The 21,786-nt window shown below is 48.3% G+C and overlaps 1 protein-coding gene across 3 annotated transcripts in view; it reads right to left on the reverse strand.

Annotated features, from left to right (window-relative positions):
- The window catches only part of Rhpn2 (rhophilin Rho GTPase binding protein 2), a 55,191-nt gene that overhangs the window by 5,431 nt on the left and 27,974 nt on the right, over positions 1-21,786 (reverse strand). For all 3 annotated transcript variants that reach the window (XM_006985009.4, XM_016003560.3, XM_076577702.1), the window contains exons 4-14: positions 21,710-21,785; positions 14,632-14,709; positions 14,180-14,304; positions 12,516-12,682; positions 8,543-8,730; positions 7,990-8,146; positions 5,843-5,962; positions 4,220-4,414; positions 3,024-3,100; positions 1,606-1,752; positions 537-692 (exon numbers count right to left, since the gene is read on the reverse strand). In XM_006985009.4, coding sequence (XP_006985071.1) covers positions 537-692; positions 1,606-1,752; positions 3,024-3,100; positions 4,220-4,414; positions 5,843-5,962; positions 7,990-8,146; positions 8,543-8,730; positions 12,516-12,682; positions 14,180-14,304; positions 14,632-14,709; positions 21,710-21,785 — 1,486 coding nt within the window. The remainder of the gene's footprint in view (positions 1-536; positions 693-1,605; positions 1,753-3,023; positions 3,101-4,219; positions 4,415-5,842; positions 5,963-7,989; positions 8,147-8,542; positions 8,731-12,515; positions 12,683-14,179; positions 14,305-14,631; positions 14,710-21,709; position 21,786) is intronic.

Here is a 21,786-nt window from a genome sequence, read left to right on the forward strand (position 1 = left end):
TGCCATCTACCTGACCACAGAACCAGAACAATGGGGCCACTAGATCTGGATTTTCAGCCTCCCTAGTTGAGGCTGAATAAACCTCTTTGTTTCATAAGCAGCTTGCCTTAGGTCTCTTGTTATAGTAATGAAAAGCTGACTAAACACAGACACAAGCTTAGGCTCAAAGTATTGCGAATAAAAGCTGTTACAGGGTAAACCATCTAAGGTACATTGTTAGCTGTGGCAAAGAGCAGAGGAGACCCAGACACTTTAGTGCACCTCCTCCCACTGGGTAAACAGTCAAGGCTCTAACTGCACACATGCTTACAGGAGCACCAGATATTTCCCAAGATCTCACGGGAAATGACTACCATGGTCTCTAAGCCCTTCTGTATAAACCAACCATGTGTTTAATCCATCCATCCATCCATCCATCCATCCATCCATCCATCCATCCATCCGGCACCGGGGCCCACAGTGTATCCCGAGAATGCCAAGGCCAAACTCCCATGACCTCCCAAGCCATCATTCACCACCAGGGTGTCTGTGCTCACCATGGATGATGTGGAGTCCAGGAGGCTCACGACCTTCATCTCAACTTCGTCCCCACCAAAGCTCTTCAGCAACTTCATAACCTCACCCACTGTCAGCCACTTACAATCCATGCCTTGAAGGGAAACAATGTAGTCTCCTTCTTTGGCCCCTGCCAGCTGAAAAGAATTGTTTGAATAAATGTCAGGGATCATTCATTAAGCCTGACTGTGTCCCCAGTGCCATGGTCTAAGCAGCCATTGGTGTAAGACTGTTTTATTGTGTCTTTTGATTTTCTTTGGGGTGCATCCATATGCTAATTAGGTGCTCCAGCACGGGATCCTGTCCTCGCCCAGCACATGTGCAGCTCTGGGTCTTGCACCTTGCGTCTTACGTCATCAGGGAGCGCTGGCAACTATGTAAGGGCTCACATCCCCCGGCAGCCAGGGCAGCCAGGCCGACCGAGAGCCTCATAGAGGCCTCTGTGGCCCGTATTCCAGCAAAGTCGTCTGCCCACACCCACAGGCTCCCCTCTCCCTCCACTTCCCCATGGTACCCGGGTACACCATCACCACGGGATGTTATTTATTTGGCTAGGTGGGGGCGGGGCTCGATCCAGGCCCTGCCCCCCAGGTGAGCAGCGCCCACCAGCACAGGGACTGCCCCACCCCATTCATCCCGCCAGCCAGGCGCCTATGTTGGGGAGATTGTCCTAGCCCTTTTTTAAAGCCCCTTTACATTTTTTAAAAAAACCTAACTTTTTTCAGCAGAGAAGAGGGAGCTGACAATCAGTTTTTCCTGGTTTGGTTTTGGTTTGAAAGCGGTTTTAAGCTTAGCTCTGATGATCCATGCAGCTCTAAGCTCCCCCATGGAGCCTCACAGATCCAGTTGTAGGGAAAGGATTTGGACTCAAAACTAACTGACCAGTTCTTTGCCCTTTGTACCAAGAGAGTGATACTTAGGTCCCAGGAAATAAATGCTGATGATTAGTGTGGGGGAAAAAAATCAGACTTTTGACATGGCCAAACCTCAAACTCCGTCAGAGCTGCAGGCTCTGACGACTCCTCCCCAATCTGAGGGTCCTCCACTTACGGAAGCAGAACACTGAGGATCCAGGAAGTGCACTTGGACCGGGGCGTTCCCTCGCAAGGTGAAACCCAAGTCTCCTTCCTCCACTGTGAAGTGGATGCCTCGAGGAGGTGTCCATCTCTTGTTGGCCGAGAACACAGACAGGGGTCCCTTGGGAAGACAGGGCCACACGGTGAAGGGTTTGGAGGCAGAACTGCCATGAGGCACGGGCTGGTCTCAAACCCATGGGGTCAGGGGATGCCCCTGCCTCTGTTTTTCAACCAGCTCCATTGTGCCTAATGTCACCTCAGGGGCAGTGTGTGCTGGTGCAATCATATAAGAACAGTTTTTACACTGTCGCTATCGTAGCCAGTATATTTAATTACTAAAATGATCTTTTAGAACTTCACTCATATTCTCTCTTACTCTACCGGGGTTTGAACACAGGGCTTTGCACATGACAGGCAAGCACAGTGTGACTAAGCTATACCCCTAAACCTACTAATTATCTTAATAGGGCCAGGCATGATGACACGCGCTTTTAATCCCAACACTCAGGTGGTAGAGGCAGGTGAATCTCTGTGAGTTTGAGGCCAACCTCGTTTACATAGCGAGTTCCAGGGCCACCAGAGCTACATAGTGAGACCCTGCTTTCAAAACAAAAAAAAAGAAAGAAAGAAAGAAAAACGAGAAAAAAAAAAGGCTCTCAAGATTTGAAAGTTAATATGTGAGGTTGGGGAGGTGGCTCAGCAGTTAAGAGCACTGGATGCTCTTCCAGAGGACTCAAGTTTAATTTCCACATGGCAGCTCACAACCATCTGTAACTCCAGCTGCAGGGAATCTGAATCCTCTGGCCTCCATGGGCACCTGCACTCACCTTCATATACCCACATGCAGACACACCAACACATAAGTATAACAACAATAACAATTAGTAGTTAATAATATTTTAAAGTTAATAACATGTAATACTTTTCATGCTAATTTAGGAAGAAAAGTCAGGGCATGGTGGTGCTTGCCTTTAATCCCAGCACTCAAGGGGCAGAAGCAGGCAGATCTCTATGAGTCTGAGACCAGCCTGGTCTACAGAGTCAGTTTCTAGGACAGCCAGAGCTACAGAGAGAAACCTTGTCTCAAAACAAAATAAAATAGTAGTAGTAGTAGTAGTAGTAGTAGTAGTAAGAATAATCATGTAAGGCCAGCGGTGGTGGTGCACGCCTTTAATCCCAGCACTTGGGAGGCAGAGGCAGGCGGATCTCTGTGAGTTCAAGGCCAGCCTGGACTACAGAGTGAGTTCCAGGAAAGGTACAAAGCTACACAGAGAAACCCTGTCTTGAAAAACAAAAAACAAAAACAAAAATAATAATAATAATGTAAATAAAGAAAAAAGTTAAAAGGTTCAGAAGTCTTCAGGTAATTTATTAAATAAGCAGTCAACATACCAGCTTCTGGAAGAAGTCTGTGACTGTCACTTTGGAGAACTGGGGGGAGGTTATTTCAACCTCTCGTTCAGTTTTTGCTAGGAAAGAAGATTATAAATTAGGGTAAGTGGATGTGTCATGGAAAGTAATTCTTGAAAACTAGGTCTCAAGACCTTCCTCCAAAGACACTAACCATGTGCCCTTGGCTTAAACACCTCGTAGAGTAGATGGAAAACTCCTCAGGCCTGGCCCAGGTGACCATGCTTTTCATGGGGCATTTCCTATGAGCCTTAAACCACTTGGAGCTGGGACAGAGACAACCAGACACAACTCCACCTTCTAAGAGCTTGTTCATGCAGTGGTCCCCATCCTTCCCAATGCTGAGACCCTTTAATACAGTTCCTCATGCTGTGCTGACCCCTACAGCACATTATTGTTATGAATCATTATGTAAAGATCTGTGTTTTCCAGTGGTCCTAGGCGATCATTTGACATCTCCCCCACAAGAGGTCTTAACCCACAGGCTGAGAACCGCTGTTCTAGCAGAAAGCCAGGGCAGACTCCCTCCATTCACATAATGACCCTGCCAGTTCTTAAGAGGACAGAACCCAGGGCCTTGAGGGGACTGAGAGGGCGTGACTGAGAGGAGCAGGGGACTGAGAGGAGCAGGGGACTGAGAGGGGCGGGGACTGAGAGGGACTGAGATGGGCAGGGCTGAGGAGGCGGGGACTGAGAAGGGCCGGACTGAGATGGGGGCGGGGACTGGGAGGGGCGGGACTGGGAGGCGGGGACTGAGAGGAGGCGGGGACTGAGGAGGCTGGGACTGAGATGGGGGCGGGAACTGAGAGGAGGTGGGGACTGGGGCTGAGATGCTCTGAGGTGAAGGTGGGAAGGACAGGGTGGAAAGGCCAAGGCAAGAACAGTACCTCCCACTTCCACCGTATTGGAAACAAGGGTGAAAGCTAACTTTGAACTTATGGCACTCTCCTGCCTCACCTCCTCAATACTAGAATTACAGGTATGTCACTACATCCAACTGAGGAGTAGCACTGAGTCCCTCCCCAGTTCAGTCCTGCCGAGGCCAGGCACCTGGCGGCCAGGCCTTGCATGAGCCCTGCTGGAAGGCCAAATAAACACAGGCTTGTGTGGCTGTAACCACCAGCGCCCACACCACTCCACAGGTACCACACAGCTGGCTGACAGTTCCCACCACTCACAAAGGACATCTGGAGCGTCAATCAAGTTCAGAAGATCATCATCCTCTCGGTGCTGGGTGTACTTGAGCTGAGTGCGCTGATGGGCAGCGGACAGCACATCCCGGAGCACCTGAATGTCACGCAGCTTCTTGCACAAGTTTGCTTCCCTCAGTGACTCCTCGTGGTAGCCAGTGGCCCGGTGCAGATGTCCCTTACCTGCAGATAGAAACCCATCTCTTAGATCAAGAGAGGCTTTTCTGATTGAGTAACTTAAAAAAGGAAAAAAATTTTCCTGGTGTGTGTGTGCGCATGTGTGCGTTTTCATGTGTGTTTGATGAGGTAACTTTTCTTTTTTCTTTCTTTCTTTTTTTTTTTTTTTTTGGTGCATGAAGGTGGGGGGCGGTAGGGGTAGTGGATAGTTCTCAAATATCCCAGGCTGGCCTTGAACTTTTGATCCTCTTGCCTCCACCTCCCTAGTACTGGGATCCTAGGCATGTTCTACCACACCTGCTTTATGTGGTTCTAGGATCCAACCCAGGCCTGCATGCTAGGCGAGGCTCCACCAACTGAACAGCTAGGTTAACTACGGAGCAGCGTGAGGACACGTGACAGGAGAATGCTGGAAACAAGGGCAAAGGCCCTGGGGCAGGAGCGTGACCAGGTCTTCAAGGAAAGTAGGCTATGAAAGGGAGAAGGGCAGAGTGGGTCAGGTCAGAGCAAGGACCAGCTCACTCCTGACCTTACAAGTGCCTGGGAGGAAGCCCTCAGGGTGTGAGCCAAGGACTAAGGTGGCCAGGGTCTGTGGGAACACAGGGACCTGGGGAGAGCAGCGGTGACAATGGGAGCTAGGTAAGCTCTGTTGATATGATTCAGCCAGGGTGGTGGGATAGGAGCAGGTGAGACCTCAGCCACGTTTTCCAGGTAAAGCCCGAGTGATTTGCTGACCAAATGTGGAGTGAGAGAGGCAGGCGGGAATGCCAAGCACGGGCATGGCACCCCAGAGGCAGAGCTACCGTCACCAAGATGGGGAGATGGTCATGCCGACGACCAAACCAGGATACCCATTGCCAGCCTCACTCGCTGTTGGTGAAGCGTAAAAAACAGGAGTGGGAGCCAGTGCATCCCGGCACTTGGGAAGCTGAGGCAGGAGGATAGCAAGTTCAAGGCTGGCCTGGGCTGCAAAGCTGGGCATCTTACCAAGAAAAGAACTTGCCCCCAAATGAAAACTATAAAAAAGGCAGGGACATGGTTTAGTGGTAATGTGTTTGCCCAGCATACATGAGGCCCTTTATTCAATCCACAATTCTGAGAAAGGGGAGGAGAGGAGGGGAGGGGAGGACAGGGGAGGGGAGGGGAGGGGAGGACAGGGGAGGGGAGAGAAGCAACAACAGTTTCCATAGCAGTGTGGCACAGGGCCGTCCATGAACGGTTACGGTGTTAGGAGGTAGTCAAGGGCCTGGCTGTGGTGGGAAGCTTGGACACTCACGGAGCTGTGAGGACATAACTCTGGAAAGCCCTCTGTGACTAGGGCAGGCCCACACAATTTCTCAGTGCAAGGTGGTCTCCTTTCCCAAACCCTCCCTCGGAGCCCCGTTTGGGGGCTAAGGAGCAAGCAGAGCCCAACCCCAGGACAGGAGCACGTACCCAGTTGCATGCGCTGCCCATCATTTTTCAGCGTGGCGAGAGGTGTCATCCCTTCTGGCATGTGGTCATAGAGCTCGGACAGGCACTTCTCCTGCTGGTCCTCATCTGCGCCCGGCTTTACTGCAAAGACAGCCCCGGTTACATCTCTCTGGAGACAGTGCCCCAGACCCGAGTTCCGTTTGAACAATGCCACCGAGCTCTTTTTGGCTCCAAGGCATAGCCTAGGCTACCAGGTTTTAGGCCTTAAGTGAGAGAGGCAGGTGGGAATGCCGAGCACGGGCAAGGTACCCCAGAGGCAGAGCCACCGTCACCAAGATGGGGAGATGGTCATGCCGACGACCAAACCAGGATACCCATTGCCAGCCTTCACTCGCAGTTGGTGAAGCGTAAAAAACAGGAAGTGGGAGCCAGTGCATCCCGGCACTTGGGAAGCTGAGGCAGGAGGATAGCAAGTTCAAGGCTGGCCTGGGCTGCAGAGCTGGGCATCTTATCAAGAAAAGAACTTGCCCCCGAATGAAAACTATAAAAAAGGCAGGGACATGGTTTAGTGGTAATGTGTTTGCCCATACATGAGGCCCTTTATTCAATCCACAATTCTGAGAAAGGAGAGAGGGGAGAGGAGGTGGGGGCTGGGCAGCCCATGCAACTGGGCGCATGCTCCTGTCCTGGGGTTAGGCAAACACATCACCCCAAGGGGACAGTCCCACACTAGAGGAATGTTCAGGATTTGATCCTGGACCAACCTCCTCTACCTCCTCCTCCAAGCTGATCATTATATGGAGCTTTCTTGCAGAGCTGGGACCCTGTGGTTGCCTTCCTCCTAGGGGCTGCCATGCCCCCATGAATCTCCTCCCTTACTTCCTCCTCTCTGGAAGAGGTCTTTTGTGTTCATTTGGGAGATAGAGTCTCAGGCTGGCCCGACACTAACTATGTAGTTGAGGTTAACCCTAAATTTATGACACTTCTGCCTCCACCTTCCAAGTGTAAGGGTTACAGGTGTGTGCCACCACGCCCAGCTTTTCCAGTCTTATAGACTGAACCCAGGGCTTCCTGCACACTAGGCGAGCAGTCTAACTACTAAGCTTCGTGACCAACTGTGTGACATTGTATGTATGTGGAGCTTGGGATGGGAATATACCCCAGGCCCATAATTTTTAAAACATCAAAATAAAGGAATAGCATGTAATGGTGACTCATACACAGTGCCGAGGGGCTGAAGCAGGGACTGTGAACCTGAAGCCAGCCTAGGGTATGTGGCAGAATCTTATACAAAAAGAAGACAGACCCACGGTGAGCAAAACCAATCCTTTTCAAACTGGGCTATACTAGGGCTCCCCACCCCCACCCCCACCTCCCATCCCCCAAGACAGGGTTTCTCTGTGTAAAAGCCTTTGGCTGTCATAGAGATCCACCAGCCTCTGCCTCCCGAGTGCTGGGATTAAAGGTTTGCGCCACCACCGCCCGGCAGCAACATAGATTTTTTGTGCAATCTCTGTTTTGATTTTGGTGGTAGTGAAATTTGTTTTGTTTTTTATTTTATTTATTTATTTATTTATTTATTTATTTATTTATTTATTTATTTTTGAGACAGGATCTTTCTACACAGTCTTGGCTGTCCTGGAACTCATTATGTAGACCAGACTGGCCTCAAACTCATAGAGATCCATCTGCCTCTGTCTGTGGAATGCTGGGACTTATGACATGTACTCCCATGCCCGATTTTTTATTTAAAATTTTAATCACGGATTTTTTTCTTGGCACTAATTTTGATTCATTTGAAATATTATCTATGGACCAAGATGCTCAGCGCACATACAAATTAATTAAAATAAGAAAAAATATATCATCTTAGCTGAGCACATGGCACACACCTATAAGTCTAGCACTTAAGAGCCAGGCAGAAAGAACAGGAGTTTAAGGCCAGCTTGGCTACATTACATCTAGTCTCAACAAAAGTGATTTATCCCCCTGACTCCCATTAGAGTGGTCAACCTTTAATTCCCAGGCCTGTGTGATAGCAACTTTGGGTCAATGGATCCTTTCCACCTTGTGCCTTTGTGTTGTCCAAGGCAGGAAGGAAGGCAGTTCCCGCTCAGCTCGACATCCCCCAAAGGTAGCAAGCCCACAGCCCTGAGCCCGAGCCTTACGCTGGTGATCGATGAGGAGGGTGGCGGCAAAGTAGTGAGCCAGGGCCCCGTAGTGGTGGGCCTTCACATAGGCCACACTGGCCCACGAATACGGTATGTTCTCTTTCACTGGTTCCTGGCTCATGGCTGTATGCAGCTGCCGATAGGCTTCTGCCACCTGAAATAGAAGGGATGTGGGCAAGGAAAGCCTGGCACACGGGCCCTCCCAAGCCTGGCTGTGGAGAAAGACTCCTTTCTTCTAAGCCAAATCAATCCTCTGCTGGAGAATGCTCCAGAATGTAGGCGCAAAGCCAAGCAAGTCCACCTGCTGTCAGCATCGTGCTAACAGAGGATCAAGCAACTGTCATTAGGCTGCTTTTTCGGCTCAGCTGCAGATGGACGGATGATCCCTATCTGAAACACCAGTACCTGCCCAGCAAACACAGGCCGGCCACCTCGGTGGCACGTTGCTCAGGTTGTGGGCGAGCTGCTGCCATGACCCCCTCTGCTGCTCCTAGGCACCTGTACCAGGATCCTGCCCACCCAGAAGTCACAGGAACTAAGAAGCCTTTACCTTGGCGGCCTCCTGAGCCACCTTTACCAGCACAAAAAACTCGTTCTGGATCCCTGGAAGGCAGACTTTCTCAAACACGCTTTCTTGGGCTTGGGCGAGCATCATTTTGATCAGCACACTGAGCATGGCAGGGCTCATGTCGTAACTTGGAGTATGAGTGAATGTCTCTTTCAGGTAGTTTAAAACCCCTAGAATCAGAATATATTGCTCTTTAGTAGGAAATCACGCTTACTTTTTCATGCTGCTGTAGAGAAAGAAGAAAGAAAATACAACAGGATTGGGGGCGGGGGGTCACTCATCGATGAGTACCTGCACAGCACACAGGAGACCCTGAGCGTGAGCCACTAACCATGCAAAGAAAACTGTCTGTCTGTCTGTCTGTCTGTCTATCTCTCTATCATCCATCTATCCATCCATCCATCTATCTATCTATCTACCTACCTACCTACCTATCATTTAGCTAATGCACATATACAACGTATACATACTTCTAGTATTATGCACACATGTACGTATATGTGGCAGACATCTATAATTTATATGTGTACATATAAAGGTGGCACACACTTATAATCCTAAAGCATCTTGAAAACTATGTGTTTTGCCAGGTGTGTAGCACACACCTTTAATCTCAGCACTAGGGAAGCTGAAGCAGGAGGATGGACAGTTCAAAGACATTCTGCGCTATAGAACAAGACTCGACCTGACTCTCAGGTGCCATGCTGTCCAGCCGTCACACTTCTTTGTGCAGACCTAAATAACTGCATGAAAGACCTGACTGCTACTTGGACACCCATTCTCACTGCAGCACTGGTCCCAATGCAGCAGGCAGACCACTCTAAACGCCTGTTGATGGATTAACCGGTGACCAACACACACACACACACACACACATACACACACACACACACACACACACACACACACACACACACGCACGCACGCACACGCACACACACGCACGCACGCACGCACGCACACACACACACACACACACACACACACACAGTGGAATATTCTTCAGCCTTAAAAAAACTGAGGGGCTGGAGGTAAAGCTCAGTGGTAGAGTGTGTGCTTACAATGTGAGAGGCCCCAGGTTGACCTGGTACCACAAGTCAGATGAGGAATGTGGTGGCCTGATGTCGGCACTGGAGAAGTAGAGGGAGGGGGATCTCTGTGAGTTCCAAGCCAGTCTGGTCTACAGAGAGAATGCCAGGCCTCCTAGGGCTGCACAGTGAGACCCTGTCTCAAAAGATAGGGGACTGCAACTCAGATGTGGGGACAACATGAATGAAAACTTTTATGCTGAGAACAGTGAGCCAGCCACAGAATGACAGATAGTACAGGATTCCATTCTGTGAGGTTCCTGGAACAGTCAAACTCAGAGGCACAAAGCAGAACAGGTCACCAGGAGCTGCAGGAACAAGGGAAGGGACATTGCAGTCTAATAGGTACAGATGCCAGGTGTGGTAGCACACCCCTGTAACACCAGCACTTGGAAGGGGGGAGCAGAAAGATGGCCAGATGACCCGTCTCAGTAAGCGAATAAAAGCCTGAATAAATAAGGCCTGCTCCAGTGTGCACCATGAGGCCACACTGGAGCTGGAGGGAGCCGGTGGCCGCACAGGGCACTTCATGCAACTGAGCGCACACTTAAAAAACCGTCAACAAGAAAATTGTATCTCGTACATATTTACCACAGTAAGAAATAGTTAAAACTGTACTTTATGACATCTCTTCCTCATCACAGTGTTTTACATTGGATTCTCTTCAAAGACGTTTACATATGCATGAAGCGAGGGAACCAGATTTGTTAATGTCCCACCCGGGACATTCCATCCATGACTGGGCATGTGATGGAGAAAACAGAAAGGGGTGTCAGGGCTTTTCCCTGGGGAAGCCTCCACTGGACATGCCCACACTGCCACCCTCGACTGACTTCCTGACACTTAGAAGAGTTAACTGTGGCAAGCAGTGACTGATGGTTAACCTGGAGCTGAAGGTGACTGGACTGCATGCATCCCATCCAACTGGTTCCTCTGGTTTTGCTGCCCCAAAAAAGGATGGTGTCTGCTCCAGGCTGTTGGCCCCCTCCTTCCCCCATCCCAGACTGTCCTGTTACTAAGTTTGTTTATATTTCTGAAGCCTTGGAGGCAGGTCACAAAGTGTGACTCCCTAAGATTCCTCAGAGGTCAGCCACAATTACACAAGCCTGCCATCCCAGCATGCCAGAGACTGAAAGTTCGGGCCAGCCTGAGCTAAATATTAACAAGCCCTTGCTTCCATGAGTCAAAATGGCAAAGCTGTGGTACTTCACAGGTCTTAGAGTGATGTGTTCCGGCAGGCTCATGCAGGGAGAGGAAAAGATGAAGCATGGTGAGCGAAGGGATGCTAGGCTGGAGAGGTGAGTGGTGGCACACACTTGTAATTGTGGTACTCAGGAGGCCGAGGCATGACAATCACCTCAAGTTCAAAGTCAGCCTAGCCGACGTAGTGAGTTAAAGGCCATTTGGTTGACACAGTGACAACCTGTCTCAAAAAGGATTAAAAAAAAAAAAAAAAAACAACCACCCAGCTATCAAACTGGCTGCTTGGACAGTCACCCTGTGGTCTGCATCCCAACTGCCATTATTACCCTCCATCCTGCAGACACGGGACCTGCTAGACAGGAGCAATACAGCCCTCCGCTGCCTCGATCAGTGCCAGGCTGGCCCGCTGCACCGACTCTCATGACCTGGCCCTTACAGCTCGGTGCTAAGCTGGTTCTCTTCTTTGGCCCTCATTCTCATTCAAAACAGGATGAGCTGTAAGGGGGATGAAGTTAAAACAAGCCGATCCAGGTGGCACACACCTATGGTCTCAGCACTTGGGCTGAGGCAGGAGGACCCCAATTCAAGGCCAATGTGAACTACAAAGCAAGTTCCACCCCGGACACTGTAGGAAAAGCGGCTGGGAGCATTCGCAGGCTCTGGAAGTGAAGGAAGCAGCAGGCTCCTGGTGCACGCTGCCTGACAGCGCTGAGGTCGGCCGCGGCCAACTTGGCCGATTAACACAATATGAAAGTGCAGATAGTAACAGTAATTCCCTTTATCTGAGGTTCAGCTTTGTTCCGGCTCAGCTACATTCAGCCAACTGTAATATGATAATGTGACATGGAAAATTCCAGAAACAGGCAATTCATAACACTGATCCCCTTGTATTGTTATCATTGTTCTGTTTTTATTGTTTTGTTAATCTTTGACTGTGCCCAATCTATCACGGATATGGACATATTACAGGACTTCTTTCTTCCTTCCTTGTCCTTTCTCCAGTCCCTTCGTTTGCCGCCTAGAGCCTCCTCACACATGCCAGGCAAATGTCCTACCCCCGGGCTCTGTCTCCAGGCTTCAGACTGTTTATAGTTTCATGCATGTGTTGGAACATGTTTCCTTATACATAGATTACTGTATTGACTGATACAGTAACAACTAATAGAAAATTCTAAAGACTACATCTTCACCAGTTAAGGCAAGTTACTGTATTCCCGTCATTGAGAAATATTCCTGGCCATCACTGAAGCCACTCACCTGGAAAAAATTAATCATTTAACAACAAGCCTCACTATGCATATGAACCCTAGTGGATTGAGATCACATGATGCCAACCATTGAGTAAGTCTCCTGACCAAGAAGTTACACAGCCATTCCTTTCTCCTTTATATGTGTGGTATTATAGATTGACCCTAGGGCCTCCCTCAAGCTAGTCAAGCCTTCTACCTCTGAGTCACGCCCCCCTAACCCCTCACTGGTGGATTTCAGGCAAGTGCTCTTTCTCTGGAGTCATGCCCCAGGCCCTTGTCAGACTTGTAAGGCATTAGTACTGGGTGGGTCTGCAAGGACCCATGCAGTGCTCTTGAGCTGGGGACAAGGCCAGCACCATTGGTGCCACTTGGTGGGTTCGAGGCTGTAGCATGGCTGCCCTGGAGGACACGCACCTGCAGCTCTCTGGAAGGCATCCACTGCGCTCTCCAGCCCAGCCTGTGTCTGCCGGTTACAGCGGGTCCCAATCTGGGTGTAGAGTGCCCCGATGTTGAAAAGAATGCTGGCCTTCTCCAGCAGCAGGTTCTGCTGGCTGACTGGAACCCCAGTGAGGGAGTCATACCTATGTAAAACAAACAGGTCCTGATCATACAGATGACTTGGCTAATTAACCCCACTTCTGGGCACACAAGAACAAAAGCTCACTTCTCACATAAAATTCAAAGATGCACACACAAGCAATCAGGCTTTTGTTTCCAAGCAAGATGATAGGTCTGACTGTATGTGCAGTGGACAGCTGTCCCGTGACCTTGAAGCCCCACCCCTAGAGGTGCAGCAGGTGACTGCTCCATGCAGTACATGTCGGGTGTGGCCTCTCAGCGACCCTTGAGACCTGGGGTGCACACAGGCATTACTCTCCTCTCTCCCTTGTGGGACTTGGATAAGGGACTGGTTCAGGTGGCCAGAACAGCGTTCCAGAACCTGTGACAATTCTGTTCTGTACAGTGAGTTTTTCCCCTTAATAAATTCTTTGCCATTTAAAAAGACTCCGTGGATTTTCTCATTTTATATATATGGGGTTCATACCTATCATCCCAGCACTTGGGAGGCTGAGGCAGGAGGACCATGAATTTGAAGCCAGCCTGGGGTATACAGAAAGACCTACCTCAAAATAAAAAGAAAAATATCCCCACAAGCCAGACCTGGTGGTGATGCCTATCATCCTGGCACCCTCTGAAGGCTGAGGCAGGAGGATTGTGAGTTTGACAGTCTGGGCCACCTACCAAGAAACCTTTCTTAAGAAACCATATTAATCTTTAAATGATCATGGAAAAGAGTCAAATGTTTTGTTTCAAGTTTCAAAATCTCCTTCCAGTGGTACACATCTATCATCACAGCACTTGGCTTGCAGAGACAGGAGGATTGCAGCCAGTCTGAGGTCGATTTAAGAGGCTCTTGGGACTACATGGTGAAATCCTGTCTTTAAAAAAAAAAACAAAAATTCTCTTTTTGCTGTCCTTGTCCCTGGGATCAAACTCAATTCTAGCTCACACCCACACCCTGCTCCATGTAAGAAAAAAATCTTCTCAAAAAGAAAAAAAAAAATTTGTCTCACTTCTCATTAGTTCCACCTAAGAACTCTCTGGATCTCCCTCAATGACAAAATAAACACACACACACACTCACTCTCTCTCTCTCTCTCTCTCTCTCTCTCTCTCTCTCTCTCTCTCTCTCTCTCTCTCTCTCTCTCTCTCACATAGGCCCCTTTCCGAGGCTCGTTTGAGAAGCAAGAAGCCACAGTCACAGTTTTCCATCTCTGGGTCTTTTTTTTTTTTTTTTTTTTTTTTTTTTGGTTTTTCGAGACAGGGTTTCTCTGTGTAGATTTGTGCCTTTCCTGGAACTCACTTGGTAGCCCAGGCTGGCCTCGAACTCAGAGATCCGCCTGCCTCTGCCTCCCGAGTGCTGGGATTAAAGGCGTGCGCCACCACCGCCTGGCCCTATCTCTGGGTCTTTACACAAACACAGATTTGCAGACAGTCCCTGCCCAGGAACCTGCTAGGCAAACACCACAGTCAGAATGTAGAGGTGCACAGCAGAGGGGACCCCAGAGAGCGCTTACCAGGTAAACAAGAGCCCCATGTGGCGGGTGGCCGGGAAAAACCTACTCTCCACAAAGCCCAGCTGGATGAAGTAGGACATGAGCAGCTCAACCCCTGCCTCATCCCTGCTGGGTGTTCGACAAGCCTGAAAAGGAAGGCATGGAGGTGTAAGCAAGGTGAGGATGTGGTCCAGGCCCATCCCTGAACACTCAGACACCTTGCCGTGGGTATCATGAACTCTAGGAGAGGCAGTGGAGGAGGAGGAAAAGAGGAATCCTGGAACCCAGCCCCAGCCCCAACACGGGCAAGTCTCACCCCTTCCACTGTCTTCTGACACAGCATGGGTACCGTGGATGATCCCGACAGCCCCTCTCCAAGCCCAGCATCCTGGACTTCCTAAGGCTACAAGTGTCATTCACGGGATGTCCGGAGCCTCGGCAAGCAGAGCTGACTGGCTGACTGCTGCACTTACCTGCCGCAGGTCCATAAGATCTGCAATGTCGTCTTCGTACAAATAGCTGTCTTCGCTGTAATGTTCCAAGATAAAATCCTGTTAGCAGAAAAAGACAGCGTGTGAGTCAACAGCCATGGCTGCAGCTGGAGGGAGCTGTGTGCCCTGTGTGTACAAGGCCCTGGGTTCTATCTCTGAAGGGACACAGCCCACCACAGCACGTGGCTCTGGTGGCCTTGCCCTCCTCCCTCATTCCATCTGCCTTGCTAAAACCCCTTAGATCACATTCCTAAAGCTACCACAAGGTCTGTTCCCTTATGTGTCCACTTCCTCCTCCTGAGGCTGACTACCAAGGTCCAGCAATCAGAAGCCCCCTTTGGCTCACCTAATTAACACACCCAATTAAAACAAAACCCTTCACAGTAACACAGGGTCCCCCTTTACCTTTGTATACCGCCGTTTTCCTGTGTCCACGTCCATCTCCTCTCTACCCAGAGGCCGTCCTTCGCCCCTCACCCTTGCCCCTCTCCCTTTGTCCCTCATCCTCCATCTCCTTTTCAACAGCACCCCAGCCCATTCCAACGCAGACCTCCCCTTCCTCTCTTCTGAAGAATGACACCTGCCAGGCCTGAGTCAGAAAGCAGCCACTTTAACGTCTCTACCCTGCTTCTCTGGTGTTTGGCTGTGGTTTGTGCCTAATGTGGGGTCTGGAAGGGAGCCCCCACCATGCGGGAATCCGCTTCAGTCCCAGCATGAGGGAAACCCACCAAGTCAAAACCATAAATCTAGCTGGTGCTGGGGTGCACACCTGTAATCCCAGCACTTGGGATGCTGAGACAAGAGGACTGGCAGATCTGAGGCCGCCCAAGCTACATGTTGAATAGCAGGACAGCCTGAGCTGTTATAGAATATTATTTTAAGGTGTTACTTTTGTTTATGTTGCATTTGTTTAACTCTGTGAAGTTGGGTTACTGTGCCTGTGTAAAATACCTGATGGTCTAATAAAGAGCTGAATGGCCAATAGTGAGGCAGGAGAAAGGATAGGTGGGGCTGGCAGGCAGAGAGAATATATAGAAGGAGAAATCTGGGAGAAAAGGAGAAGTATCCAGATAAGGACATCAGGAGCCAACCACCCAGGGCCAAACAGAGTAAGAGCCAAACAGCCAGCCACAGAGTAAGAAACAAAGAAAGGTATATAGGGACAGAAAGGAAAAGGCCCAAGGCCAAAGGTAGATGGGATAATTTAAGGAAAGCTGGTTAGAAACAAGCCAAGTTAAGATCAGACATTTACAAGTAAGAATAAACTTCCATGTGTGATTTATTTGGAAGCTGGGTGGTAGGCCCTCCAAGAGAGTAAAAAGAACAAAAATACCAACAACACTGAGCTACATACATGACAGCCTATCTTTAAAACAAACAAACAAACAAAAAACAGAACCAAGTGGGCTGAAGAGCTAGCTCAGCGGTTGAGAGTGTGAGGGTCGCTCTCCAGGGGACCCAGGTTAACCCATGTCAGGTGGGTCACATCTTCTATGTCCAGCTCCACAGGATCAGATGCCTCCAGCCTCCTCGAGCACCTGCACTCATGTGCACAAACCTCCCCACCATATACCATTTAAAAAAATAAAAATAAAAACTTTTTTTTTGGTTTTCAAGACAGGGTTCCTCTGTGTAGCTGTGGCTGTCCAGAACTCACTCTGTAGATCAGGCTGGAAAAATAATATTTCTTAATGCAAAGAAAAAAAAATTGAAGGGAAAAATATCTCTCTAACAGTTAAGTGATGATACATTAACAACTTCTGACAGACCTGCAAGTGCTCAGACCTCCACCTTTACTCTGCCTCAGTACCTGGACACCTGGTCTTCTGAGCCAAGGCGACCGGCCTAGGGATGTCTGGAGGGGAGGGGGACCTTTGTGTGAATGTCCCTGGCGGTTAGACTTATAAGATGCCCCAGGACAACCCTTTAATTGAGAGCACAACAACCCCTTGTTTAACAACTGCTCTGAGTTCATGTGGCCATTCAATGGACAATGATGGGCACTTGCTAATGCCAGTCACTGTTTGAAGATCCTTCCCTTCACCTGGCTCACAGTGACACAGAGGAGGTGACCCACAACAGGTTAACAGGATGTACAAATGGGATTGTTTATGCTTCTTGACTTCAGACTTTTTCAGATTTCAGATTAGTTGTATACACATACTATATTTTGGGCCCAACATAAGCTTGAAATTATTATTTTTTTCCTTTTTAAAAGATTTTTATAGACAGGCAGCGGTGACACACGCCTTTAATCGGAGCACTGGGAGGCAGAGCCAATTGGATTTCTGTGAGTTCAAGGCCAGCTTGGGCCCAGAGAGGCCAGGAGAGGGCACTGTTTCCCCGGAACTGCAGTTACAGTTTTGCAGGCCACCATTTGAGTTCAGGGAACTGAACCTGGGTCCTCTGCAAGAGCAGCCAGTGTTGGCAACCACTGAGCCATCTCTCCAGCCCCAGGTCCCGTTTCAATACATGCTTTGTACATGCGGCCTGAGGATTTTCTTACACAATACTTTAAAGAAATTTAGTGTAACTGGGCAGTGGTGGTTGGTACACACCTTTAATCCCAGCACTCAGGAGGCAGAGGCAGGAGGATCTCTGTGAGTTTGAATCCAGCCTGGTCTACAGAGCAAGTTCCAGGACAGCCAGGGCTACACAGAGAAATCTTGTCTGAAAGAAAGAAAGAAAGAAAGAAAGAAAGAAAGAAAGAAAGAAAGAAAGAAAGAAAGAAAGAAAGAAAGAAAGAAAGAAAGAAAGAAAGAAAAGAAAAGAAAAGAAAAGAAAAGAAAAGAAAAGAAAAGAAAAGAAAAGAAAAGAAAAGAAAAGAAAAGAAAAGAAAGAAATTTATTAAAAAAGAAAGAAATTTACTAAAGTAGCCTAAATCAAAGTTGGGGAAGGGGGTTTCAAGAGATGTCTCAGCAGTTAAGAAACATGGCTGTTCTTTCAAAAGGACCCAGGTTCAATTCCCAGCATCTACATGGTGGCTTACAACCATCTGTAGCTCCAATCCTAGAGGATCTGATGCCCTCTTCTGACCCACAGGGGCAGCAAGCATGCATATGGGGCACAGACATATTTGTAGACAAAACACCTATGTACAAAATAAAAGAAAAATAAATCTTTAAAAAAAAATCAGGGGGGTGGGGAGGTGGACAAAATTCTTGCTGCACAAGCATCAGGATTTAGGATTGCACCCCCAGCACCCACGAGTACAAGCTGGGTCTACAGTGCATGCATGGGACCCCAAAGTCTTGGAGACAGGGCCAGATAACCAGATACTAGGAGTTCACTGACCCCATACTCCTAAAAGAAGGAGGAGGAGGAGGAGGAGGAGGAGGAGGAGGAGGAGGAGAAGGAGAAGAATGTTGAATGAGCTCCAGGTTCAATGAAAGATGCTGTCTCAGAACAAGGAGGTGGTTCAGGGAAGACCAGAGCAAGGCACTCATGAACCCACCAAATCTGTGGCTGCCTGCGCAAGATCTGCACAAGAGCAACCCAGTCAACATTCCAGCCTAGCAGGGAGAGCTGACAAACTCTCACCCTCACTGAGAAGCTATTGACAGCAGATGACTTCCAAGACAGGGAAAGTTAACTTTCTTTAAGGGTGTGGCCCATAGTAGATCCACTCTGATCCCATGGTGGCCCTGTATCCCTGAGTATATGGGCAGCTCAAATAGGATTTGGTGGGTTATAAAAATGAAAAGGCATAAAGTTGGGAAGTGGTAGGAGAGTTGGGGGGTGGTGTGTGGATCTGGGAGGAGTTGGGAGGAGGGTAAATATGATCAAAATACATTATATGGCCAGGTGGTGGCACACACCTTTAGTCTCAGCACTCGGGAGGCAGAGCCAGTCAGATCTCTGTGAGTTTGAGGCTAGCCTGGTCTACAGAGCGAGATCCAGGACAGGCACCAAAACTACACAGAGAAACCCTGTCTCAAAAAACCTAATATCTATATCTATATCTATATCTATATCTATATCTATATCTATATCTATATCTCTATAGATATAGATATAGATATAAATATATGAATATACAAAATACTCCAAGAGCTAATGAAATATTTTATTAAAAAAATAAGATGTAGGGGACTGGAGAGATGGCTCAGAGGTTAAGAGCACTGGCAGCTCTTCCAGAGGTCCTGAGTTCAATTCCCAGCAACCACATGGTGGCTCACAACCATCTGTAATGAGATCTGGTGCCCTTCTGGGGTGTAGGAATATATGCAGACAGAATATTGTATACATAATAAATAAATAAATCTTTAAAAAAAAAATAAGATGTAGCCAGGCAATAGTGGTGCACACATTTAATCCCAGCACTCGGGAGGCAGAGGCAGGTAGATCTCCATGAGTTTGAGGCCAGCCTGATCTATAGAGCAAGTTCCAGGACAGCCAGGGCTACAAAGAAACCCTGTCTCAGAAAACCCCAAATAAAATAAATAAATAGACAAATAAATAAATAAAATGGAGCTCAACAGAGGAAAACACCCAACTTTAACCCCTGGTCTCCACACACATATGTGCACAAGTGAACACACCCGCAAAAACACATACATATACATACAAACACAAAAACTAAAGTAAAAGTCACTAATGAAAAAGTAAAACCAACATTTGGGGGGAAATTTGCCAATCCACAGAAGCAGCCAGATGTGGTAGGGTGCAGCTGGAACCCTAGCAGTTAGAAGGCTGAGGCAGGAAGATGGATTAGGAAGACATAGATATTCCGTCTCAAAAGGAAAAAACAAAAAGAACAAAAACAGGAGCTGGGAATGTAGTTCAGTGCACTGGCCCAGCCATTTCTGCAGCATTGGGGCCAATCTCCAGTGCTGTTGAAACATAAAGTTCAGGCTGGTGCCATCCTGGAGAAGTGCAGGCAGGCCTGACTGCCAGTTCAAGGCCAACCTGAGCCACATGTAACCCTACATCAAAAAAACCAAATCAAAAGAAATTTATTTTGATGGCATTTCTCCCCCATCTCCTAATGCTGGGACAAGAGCTCGCAGTCTTAATGCTGCCAAGCACTCTTTACTGAAGTACATCTCCAGCCCTGGTGATGCTTGCTAATAAATATGGCCACTTTAAAGCTTATGTCCTTAAATAGAGTGGATCACACCATGACGCTTGCCTGACCTAACATTCCAAAGAAACACAGGTCGGGCCTGGATCAAGTTCACCAGCCACTCCTCAAGCATGAATGTGGATGGAGAAAATGGAAAGTCTGCTAATTGGTCTCATTTTTGCATGACTGACATCTGCAGGCTCCCTTCTAGGCTAAAATGACACGGTTGGAAACCTCAGCTGAGCAGTGGTTGGCCATGTCCACAACACGGTTTTTTTGTTGTTTTGTTTTTTTAACTCACTTTAATGTGGAATTTGGCACATGACCTATTTGGATCTCTACAGATGCCATAAAATCCCCAGGTTCCTATGACACGAGTCGCCTTTTAAAACGCCTGCATTCTTGTAACTCTGGCACTAAGCTAAATCTTAGAGAAACAAAGCCACAAACACAATGGAAGACACTCCTTCAAACCCTGCCTAGAGCCACAGAGGGATGGTGGGTCACAGCCAGAAGAAGTTCACGCACCTGTGAGAAGGCAGCCAGCGGAAGGCACCACTGTTCAGATGCTTTCCTCACAGAAAATCTAGTTTCCAATAACCTTGAGTCCTAAATTGCTACTACCTGCCCTTCTCCAAGCAGAGTACTCCCCTCTCACAGGGATGTGGCCTGGATTTGACCAGAACAGAAGTTTAAAAAAAAAAAAAAAAAAAAAAAAAAAAAAAAAGAGGAGCCTGGTGAGGTGGTACACACATTTAATGCCAGTACTTGGGAGGCAGAAGCAGGTAGATCTTTGAGTTCGAGGCCAGGGCTACTTAGAGAAACCCTATCTCAAAAAACAAACAAGACCCTGGAGGGGTTGAAGACATACATGACTCACTGGCTAAGAGCTGCTCTTGTAGAAGACCTGGGTTCATTTCCCAGCACCCACATGGTAGCTTACAACCGTCTCTAACTCCAGTTCAGGGGATCCCTCTTCTGGCCAATGCCAGTACTGCATGCACATGGTGCACATACATACATGCAGGCAAAGACCCCTACCAATCATAACGACACCAATAATAATTTTAAATGCCCCTTATAAAGGCTTATTTGTACCAAGAGATGAACAGTCTCTGTTTGAGAACAGAGGTGAAACAAAGATGTCTTCAAAGTATTAACCAACTGTTCTTAAAAGATACATTTTGAGCAGCTGGAGAGAGGGCTCCTAGGTTGAGAGCACTTACTGCTCTTGCAGAGGACCTGGGTTAGGTTCCTAGCACCAACACTAGGTGGCTTGCAGCTGCCCTCACTCCAGATCCAGGGGATCCGACGCCCTCTGGCCTCCAAGGGTGCTTCATGCACAGGAGTTCCAGCTTGGGCTACACAGTGAGCCTGTCTCAAAGGGAAAGAACAGTGAGGTGGCTCAGAGGTGGCTCAGAGGGTAAGGACACTTGCTGCCAAGTCTGGCGACCTCAGTTCTACTCCTGGGACCCAAATGCAAATTGTCCTCTGACCTCCACACACCCATAAGGTCTGCAAGTAAACACACACATACACACAAACAGCACACACATATACATATACACACAACACAAACACACAGAGCACACACAAATAAATATGTGCATACACAAATGTAGATTTTTAAAAAATCTTTGAGAATAAAGACACTAAAATAGAGTATAATCTACCTTTGGTCAGGCACACAAAAGGAACTACAAAATAACCAAACACAGACTACGAACACAGCTCACTGTAGAGTGCTTGCCTGCATGCACAGGTCCTGGGTCCCAGTCCCAGACAACAGAGGGGACAGACAGGGTCAGAAGCCACCAGAGATGACAGTGAGTTTCAGAGGAGTGAATACACAAAGCTCTCTTTGTAAGTGGCCAAGTGAGGTCTCGAGGTCACCTTACAGACATCAATTGACACTGGAATCACAGTACCTAAAGCCACTGCAAAGAATATGTCACCATTTCTCCCTGGGCCCAGAGCCCACTGTCTGAGATTTACCTTGAGGACGACCGAAAAGTCAACTTCTTTGGTTTCCTTCAGGCCGAGAGGAATCAGAGGGATGGTGAAGGTCTCCC

Source organism: Peromyscus maniculatus, chromosome 1 (assembly GCF_049852395.1).
Source record: "Peromyscus maniculatus bairdii isolate BWxNUB_F1_BW_parent chromosome 1, HU_Pman_BW_mat_3.1, whole genome shotgun sequence".
NCBI lineage: Eukaryota > Metazoa > Chordata > Mammalia > Rodentia > Cricetidae > Peromyscus > Peromyscus maniculatus.